General features: G+C 40.4%; 1 protein-coding gene across 4 annotated transcripts in view; it reads left to right on the top strand.

The window, feature by feature from the left end:
- Positions 1–135: 135 nt before the first annotated feature.
- TBC1D30 (TBC1 domain family member 30) overlaps positions 136–9,304 on the top strand; it is a 52,661-nt gene continuing 43,492 nt past the window's right edge. Inside the window, exons 1-2 of one of the 4 annotated variants that reach the window (XM_051795783.1) lie at positions 136–525; positions 2,765–2,929. In XM_051795783.1, the coding sequence (XP_051651743.1) occupies positions 270–525; positions 2,765–2,929 (421 nt within the window). In that variant the 5' untranslated portion in view covers positions 136–269. Of the gene's footprint in view, positions 526–2,764; positions 2,930–9,304 lie in introns of those variants that run through there. The other 3 variants (XM_051795784.1, XM_051795785.1, XM_051795788.1) reach the window with 3 other exon arrangements.

Below are 9,304 nucleotides of genomic sequence, written 5' to 3'. Positions count from 1 at the left end.
TGTGCCCGCCGTGTGGGTGTATGCCCGAGGTGTGCGTGTGCCCGCGGTGTGGTGTGCCCGTCGTGTGTGGCTGCCCGCGGTGTGGGTGTCCCCGCCGTGTGTGCCCGCGGTGCGCGGGGAGGGGGCGGAGCCCGGCGCGGCGCTCCTGCGGGCGGGGGAGCGTCCCACCCGCCTGGGCTTTCCTGTCCGCCCCCCTTTCCCCTGCCCGCCCCACTCCGGCGTGTCGCTGTGGAACGGGCCGGGCCCGGAACCCGGCGGCGGTGTGGAAGATGGATGCAGGGGAGGCCGGCCCGGGTGGCAGGGCGGGGAGCAGCGCCGACAGCCTGGCCGAGGAAGAGGAGGAGGAGGACGACGAGGGGGGTCCCGGCAGCGGGCGGTCCAGCCGCACCTCGTCGCTGGTGAGCGGGCTGCTCACCGAGCTGTACAGCGCCGCCGAGGCGGCCGCCCCTTCGGGCAGCGCCCGCTCCCGCGCCCTCCGTGAGCTGCAGCAGCGGCCGAGCCAGGTCAAGTACCTGCGGCTGAAAGGTACAGCCCGCCCCGCCTGCCCTGCCCTGCGCTGCCGGGGCTGGGAGCTGCCCCTGCCGCCTCGCTTTCCCTCTGTGCCTGCTCGGAAGTCCTGACCAAGGGTGCCCTCCGCTCGCTATAGCAGCCTTTCTGCATGGCCATGGCTCCCAGAAGCTTCCCGTGCGCTGTTAGCTGAGAGCTCCTTCAGACCAGGGCCTCCCGTGCTGTTCCTTCCTTCTTTGTTCCAGGTGCTGTAGGAGCAAAAATGGGGTCACCTGCTATTAGTTTCTGTGACAGATTGCACAAGCTTTTGTGTTTCTGCGAGTTCAGTGCTTTTCCTCACAGTAATGAATCAGTGACCAAGTTTCATTTCTTTCTTTTTTTTTTTCTTAGTCTAGCAGACATGCTAGGCATACGGTGTCATAAGAGGTAGTTGTTTTTTCAGGTCCTTTTAGTTCTAGTGAACCTAAACTAAACCAGTCAGTTGTAAGACTTATTTGTAGGTTGGCATGTCTTCCAGAAAAGAAATAAGTGTAATAAAAGGTGTAAATGCTGTAGTCAATTAACCAAAATCTAAATGAAATTTTCAAAGAATTCTCCTGAAAGCTAAGGAACCTCAACAGGGCATGTTTTTGAAGGAATAAGACTTGCAACTCCAAGTTGATCAGATGAAGAGGGCGGCACAAAGGCCTCTTGTCTCCTGATGTTTAATCATTCCTGCTTTTGATGAGGAGGAAAAAAAAAAAAGAGGTGAATAAATGCACCTGTTTTTCAGACCTGTGCAAACAGCTGTCTGCTTCCGTGTTTGGCTTCTTAGTGAGATGAGACACCATCTGATGTTACTAGGACGTAGCTCACGTTCTTCTGTGTGTCCTATAGCAACTTGGGACTCAAAAACCCCTTGCTTGTTGAGGAATATATTTTGTAGTATTTCAACTCATTACTTTTGCTGCAAAGTTAATTGTTTTTACAGGGACAACTAACTGGCATGAGTGAGAAAGAAGAAAACTCAGCTCACTGCTTGTGTGGTAACTGTAGAAGTCAATAGGAGTGCAAATTAATTTTTTTGCTCTCAAAATCCATGGATTTATTTTTAAATCCCCTTGCCTGGTACAAGTGATGGGGAGTTTCAGCTTAGCAGCAGGTGCTGAAACAGGGTAGTGTCTATAAAATACAGGTGTGGTTTACCACTGGTTCCGCTCCCCTTGCAGTCATACTTTGCTCTTCACTAGCCCATGATTGATGGTCATTTCAGCCTAATTTGTCCTTTTCTTTAAGCTCTCCAGAATTACTGAAAAAGTTTTGCCACATGAGCTGAGCCGTTTACCATCCCACTAATAGTAGGTTTTTCTGGGTGCATAAATATTTTTCTCATTAGATCAGGTTACCAAAGTATGGATTTCTTGCACTGATTTTCCTTCTAGCATCAGGGGAGCATGGTTGCATTGAAAGTGATAGGATTTGAAAACTTAGCTGCAGGGAGCACACCTCTGTGTAGATGCTGGTGACAAGCTGTGCCAGGCTATTGCAGGGGAGAGCTGAAGAGGTCAGCGTGTGATAGGCAAGATCCAGGATTTCACTGGTGGGGTGAGCCTCTGAGAACAGAGCAGAGGACGCAGAAAAATAAATGGACTTAAGATATCTCCCCAACAGCTCCCTCTTCTGGACCTGAAGCACGTCACATAGGGGGCAACAGGAATATCAGAAGTAAGCTGAGACATTTTGGTGAACTAAGAGGCGTCTGGTGACACTGTGACTGACCAGTGGAAATAGCTGAGGCCTGGACTGAAGCTGTCCAGTTGTGTCTTTGTGGAGATTCCCACTTTGCACTCATTCTGGACTTGAATTTGTAGCTTTGCAGGCAGCTTCTTGAATGTGTTCCTTTGTTACAAATGCACGTCTTCCCCATGCACAGGCAGCTTTCTGAAGATACTGTATTTAAAATTTACCCCCGGTTGCACTATTATTGGATATTCTGGCTACATCTGTCACAATTCTATGAATTTATAATAGCATAATTATTAAGATTCATATGCTGTGCAATAAATGGAAGTATTTTAGTTTAAAAGAAAATTAAAGACTTTGGCTCAGATCCTGAAAATATTTATAATTGGGAATTACCCCAGTCAGTAGAACTTGTAATTTATAGAAAGCTTGTATATAAATGTCCATGGGGCACGTCTCTTTGTATGTCAGCTACAATGGGCTGTTTGTAAGTGTTTTGGCCTGTACTGAAGTTGTTTTCTCTGTTTGTTGGCAGATGTTGATGAATTAACAACTATAAAGCAAGAACTGAATTACAGAATTTCTATTCAATCAGCAAAGTTGCTTCGTCTTCTGAAGCAGAAAGACAGGCTTGTACAAAAAGTCCAGAAGAATTGCGACATTGTTACAGCTTGTTTGCAGGCGGTTTCCCAGAAACGGTGTAAGTACTTTCTGTGTGCTAGTGTAAGTAGTTTATTTCATTAACATGGGCAGTATTTCATTCAAGCCTTCACACTTCATTTAAAGTCAGGAGGCCAGGCTGTGCTATTTCTTGGATATGACTGGCTCTTAGTGATGTCAGTGGCACCTGGAAACAGTCAAAGTTCAACTACCTCGGCTGGGTAAGCTGCCATAGCCTCAGCTGTGTGTAGTGCTGTGGCACCCTCACTGTAGGTTGTCTGCCAGGTTTTTTCAGCTTTAATTAAACAGACAACCTGAGCTGAATTTGTTTGGTGTGCTTGCTGTGTGGAGCTGTCTGCTTTCATATGTTATAAGGGAGATGCTAGAAATAGAAATTATTCTCACTGGCAGCTATAGACAGCATATGGAATTGTCTTCCCAGAGCATTGTTAATAGCGTGTAACTCATTTCTGTCAAGTTGATCAAAGACGAGGAGTATTAATAAAAACAAGCCTATTTCCCTCAAACTCCTTTATCAGTACCAGTGTTTTGGGAGGTTCTGCGAGAGTGCATGGGAAAGAGGAGAGAAGTTACTCTTTAATTGTTTAGCCTTTTTTTCCAGAACAGTGAAACCTTTTTATTTGACTTGGCAAAGTTGTCATCTTAAGATAGGCTGAAGTGCTTTCGATAGTTCCGCTAAAGTAAAACTGCATGTAATGTCATATGTAAAAATAAATAGGAATTATGCCTTTAGAAAGGACATGTGAAAATAACCTAATATTCCCTGTCTTATTTTTTTATTAACATGCAGCGTGACAGGTACAGAAATATTCAGGTACAGTAAATAAAGCATGGTCTTTTCATAAAAATGTCTGCAGAAGCTTTGAGATGCATGTAAAAATTTCGTTAAAAGAATTTTACTGTAGTGGCATGTGCTAATGTAGTTTAGTTAAGGGCTTGTCTGTTAATGTGAAACTTCACTTTTAAGCATTTAAAAGAGTTCTTTTGTTTTACTTAAACCTGGCACGCAAGTTCTTGCCTATCTTGTGCTGTGTAGTCATATTTCTTCTTCTCGAAAACTTTTTTTTATTAACATCAGCTTGATAACCAAGTCCTCAGTGCCATTAGCATGTAAGCATATACTGTAGTCTCCTGTTAAATGAGACTTCTTGAATTTTGTGTATGTTTCAAGTATTTAGAGGGTTTGACTGTAAGTTCTGGGGGTCTGAGCCTCATTTGTTAGGTAAAAAGATGTTACTGAAAGGGATGTGGATTTCATACTAAATATGAATGTGATTTTGCAAGTTTCAGGTACCATTTTACACTGAAATTAATGGGGCATTATGTTTATGGTGTGCTGGTAACGACTGAGATAGCTGAAGTAATGTATTTTATTGCCTAATATCCATGCATATGCATGCAGGTTTTTTAAGACTGTGTAGATTTGCGTATTACATCTCTTTGAGTGATATATTTTAATTATTAAAATGGACATTTATATTAAAATATTTACCTAGTGGTTATTTTCAGCTTATATTTCTCAAAAACTGGATGCATGTGTTCCATGGCACCAAAAACTTAGTTTTTTCTTGCCTTAATGTCTAATTCAAAGCCACTGGGATGTGGTGAACAACTTCTGATAACTGCAGTTGCTTTGGAATAGATCAAGACTGTGTTTTTATTGCTCAGTGTAGATGTGCTAACATTCCTGCATTGTCTGTATAATAAGCTTTTGCTGTAGGATGTATAACTTGAAATTTCCTGGTAATCCTGCCTTTGAGGCAATGTTTGATAACAGCTGTCCAAAGGCCAGCACAACTGATCTTCTTCCCTCCAACTGTTTATTCTTGTCTTTGTACTGTTTCCTGTGTAGCAGTAGGAACCCCTGTATTGGAATATAATGAGTCAAATTGGAGAGGTGATTGGGTAAACTAATTTCTTTTCTGTAGCAGTTCCCTGTTTCCAGTTTCTTCAGGGGGTGGTGGAAGTGGCTGTACGGGAGAAGTGATTGCTTAGAGTAGCTTGAATATGTAATTACGTTCTAAAGTTTCTGCAAAACTTATGCTAACAGTGGAAAGATCTATTTTCTCATCTCTTAACCATAAAAAACCCCCCGAACATTTAATGTGATGGAACATTAAAAATTGCATACCTCCCCCTCTGCCTCAAAATGTAATTTTTCTCTTCACTAAAGCCCATGGAAACTAAATATTCTATAGACTGCCCTCTCACTTTTAAAAATTCAAAGCATTATTAATTTCCTGAAGTTTTCATTGTTCTAGGTTTTTCTGATGAAGGTAAATACTTGCAGCATAATGTTATGTGCTATAAAGTTTTATAATGTGCTTTCATGTTGAGCATTAACGGTATGACATTCTGTAGAAGTGACAAAATTTCTTGAAGTTGCATTATCATTAATTCTAATGTTTCAAAATACAAGTGATTCTTCACCTGATTTATATAGAGTTTCATGGTATGTTTATACTATTGTCACACTGGGAATTTTTTTCCCCCACATAGTGAAATCACTGTGTAGAGCTAGAACTCTAGTTTTCAATTAACCTTAAGTTCACATCCTTATGTTTGAGTGCTACCTTTAAGCAATCTGTACAGACCCATTGCAAACAATACTTTTTCATGAAGTTATGTCAGACCCTTTTTGAATACTGCTTGACAAATTAACTCTTAAGAGTAACTTCAGTTAGTTTGGAAATTACAGGGCTGATAAATTTGATTATTTTCTGATGAAATATCTATTGTGCTTTAGTCTGCTTTTACAGAGAGAAAAAAACCAGGTACTGTTTAAAAAACTGTATGCTTAAAACGGTGTTCAGTGTCCGAAAGTTCAGGGTCTGTGAGTTTTACAGCCCACAAAGGAAGGCATCCACTGCTCAGTCTTTGACCTCTGCTGGCTCTTGGTCTCTGCTGAGTGCACAGGAGAGGCCTGCCCCCATCCTCCCCCTGGCAGCTTTGGGAGCCCATATCTGACTTGCTTGTCCTTCAGACCCACCAATACCCAGCACAGGGCCTGCAGCATTTCAACCCCTGAGTGGATAGAGTAAATGTGGAGGAACAAGCAGTTGCCAGGAACAACTTCATAACTTATTGTGTTTCTCATTATGCTGTTGACCCTTGTCCCTGGTAGGTGATGTGCATTTTGCATACAAATAGGTATTACCACAGAAGATAAAATTCACTGCAGAGTGAAATGCATTTTGGTCAGATGCATGAATGGCTACGGCTCTGTTGAGGGAAGATAAATTGTTCTGCTGGATATGTGATAAAATCAGTACACTGTGCTGTATTTCTAGTTTGCAAGATATATGACTCACCAGTTCCATTTCAATAATAACTTTTTACCCAAATTTAAATAAAATACTCCAATGAAGAAAATCAGTAAGAGAGAAATCACAGTCATGGCCTCATGACAAACATGGCACATGTTTCTCTTACTCTTGTGATTTTGACTTATTTGGAGTAAGAAGATATAAGTTTGTTCTGGAGCATTGTGAACTATTTCAAGTCTGCCTTAAAAACTAAGCAGAGTGCTCTATGTACTTAATTATATCATTTGAGAAAAGCAGAATTCAGTAAAAAAATAAATTCAGGTTTTGCAGTTGCCATCTAAAGAATATGCAAAAGGCATCTCTGTCTTTTATCTCCCTGTATTTTATATAGTGCCAACTTGCCTACATTACTAAATATATTTTGACTGATTGAATTGCAAACCAGAAGTTCCTTGAATCACAAAATTTCCTTGCCTGTCATTTTAATTAAAACAAACAAACAAACAAACCCCAACAACCCAAACTAAAAACATGTATTATCTATAAATTATTCAGAATTAAAATAATCCAACTCAATTGTAACTCAGTCTGGCTGGAGGCAAGCAGGAATGCTTAAATATGATTCAATATAAAATAAACTGAAGCTATAGTAACAGAAAGTTAATTAATATTCTCTTGTATTTTTAATGAAGAAATAATTTTAGTAGAAGATTTCCAAAATACATCATTCATCATGTCATGAATTTGGTGCTGTATAGCTATGGTGCTATGTACCTATAATAACTTTAAATGGATTTCATGCCATGTTCAGAAAGACTCCTAGTATTGTCTGTTGTAATACTTGTTTAGAAACTATGATTAAAGTATTATTCTTCTGCTATTTCAGCATAGCGTCCTGTATAGATTTCTCTAAGATAACAATAAGCATTAGCTTTCTAGTTTTTCTTTTCCTCCTCCTGATTTGATTTAATGCAGAGCCAGTAGAGGGAGACAGAATATTTTATTTTGTGCAGGAATAGAGGTGTATCTCTGGTTTTCATAGGTTGATGGCTTTCATATCCTTTCCTTAAACATGAAGAGAAGTGCTTTACAAATGTAGTCAGGCAAGAATTGAATGAAAAGATTTAGCATCTGGCTGTCAAATAAATGTTATTCACAAAGGAAGTATTAGGTTCCGTATATGAAGTGGTTGAAAAACGGTGACAAATGGATTTTTAATTATAACTGAGGTCATTCATTCCCACGTGGTTGTGAATGTTATTTAGAAGCTCCTGTTTGAGTGAGCTGAATATTTTGGAGTCCATCTACAGAAATTTAGAAGGTTATGTTTATACTTATTAGCCCTGTTAGTGGTCTCTTTGAGTGCATCTTAATTGCATAGAAAACCAGCATGAACTGCACCATCTGGGCACAGATTGGTACCCTGCATGTCCTCGAGGGGTGGACAGTTTCCTGGTAGAAGATTGGACTATGAAGCCTCCTCAACTTCTGAGAATGAATTACTGTCTCTGTAGCATCAACTTTTCTCACAGGCTATGGAACTCAGAGGAAACTGGGAAAGCATTGCCTGCTGTTGTTTGGTTAGGAGAGAACTGTGCAAGGTCACCGTGATCACATGTCTCTGGAAAAGTGTAATTTAGATATGTTAAAGTACTCACATATCTAGATTAAACTTCTGTTTTCTATCTCATTCCCTTCCTCCATTTAGCTGCAGTCCTGCCACATCTGTGTCTTGTCCTATGTTTTTTTTCCCTTCCAAACTCTTTATTAGCTTTTCTTACTTGACTCAGTCTTTAAATATTGGACTTCTTGGCCCTGTTCCATTTTTTCCCATCCCTGTGTCTTGTCTACCCTGCAGTGCCTACCCAGATGACTCCCCAGTCTTGAATTTTCTTCACATTATTCCTTGGTTGTCTTCATGTGTTCTTCCTTGTCTTTTTTCTGCATGCACTAATTATCTACTCACACATTTTCTCCATCCCTCCTCTTCCCTCAGCATTTGTTACAAAACTAAGGCAGAAATTCACAAATTTTAGTTCGTAGGGTAAAAGTTTGGTTAAAGGTGTGAAAGCAACTTTAACACAATATACTGTGGGCACAGCTAATACTGATTTGATTGAATATGAACTTCACAAGGTTCTTGGAGGAGAGGAGAGTTTTTCACAATGAAAACAATCAGCCATTGAAATAACCTCCCCAGGGAAGTGTTGGATTCCTCAAAAAGGGATGCTTTTAAGATTCGGCTGGACAAGATGCTGGGCCATCTTGTCTAGACCATGATTTTGCTGAGAAAGGTTGGACCAGATGATCCTTGAGGTCTCTTTCAACCTGGTATTCTGTGATTGATTTCGCTCTGGATCAGATGCCTCTTAACATGGGACAAGCACTTGTGTATATGTGTAGTGGGTTTCTGTGGCTGGGTTTTGGTTTTATTTATGTGTAATAATTCATGCAGATCAAATTTTGCCTGTGGCTTATCTGTCTTTTCTCACTCGTTTCCCAGTAATTTGATGTACTTTCACAGTTGTATAAATATGCTTTAACCTGGAACACCTCAATTTCTCTGGTTTAATTTTTTAATTTCTTTATGAGGAGTTGCATTACTCAATGAATGTTGCTACTATGGCAGTTTTGACCTACCCTTCTTCCCCTGAATCTCCACTGTTATAAATTAGGGGGCTATTTTTTAGCTCATATTTGCTTTTCATGTTCTTCACTTTAACATCTGAAATATATATTAAAGAGGAGGATGTTCTCTATTAAAAAATAAAAATATTAATGTCTGTGTGATTTCCAGTGTTGCATTTGCAATTAAAAGAGAGACTATCATGCATGTGCTGTGCTGATCTCCAACTCTAATTTAGATTTCCAAGTGGCTGTGAAACAGGTCATTCATTTAGAAAATCATTTGTCATTTTCAAGGTGTTGATATAATAGATTTTAAATCTTACTCAGTAGCTCTGATGTTTGAAGGCAGATGAATCTGCTTCAGTAACTTTTTACAGCAAGAGCCATTTAATTGATCTATCAAAAGTGCATTCCTCTTTTGATGCAGTTAACATAGGAGGTTTAGTTCTTATGGAGTCTGATTTCACGTGAGTCATTCTCAAATGACTTAGTTGGCTGCA

The sequence above is a fragment of the Manacus candei genome, unplaced genomic scaffold (genome assembly GCF_025592945.1).
Source record: "Manacus candei isolate 608988 ecotype Guabito, Panama unplaced genomic scaffold, ASM2559294v1 h1tg000043l, whole genome shotgun sequence".
Taxonomy (NCBI): Eukaryota; Metazoa; Chordata; class Aves; order Passeriformes; family Pipridae; genus Manacus; species Manacus candei.
This window is presented reverse-complemented; position numbering and strand designations above follow the sequence as displayed.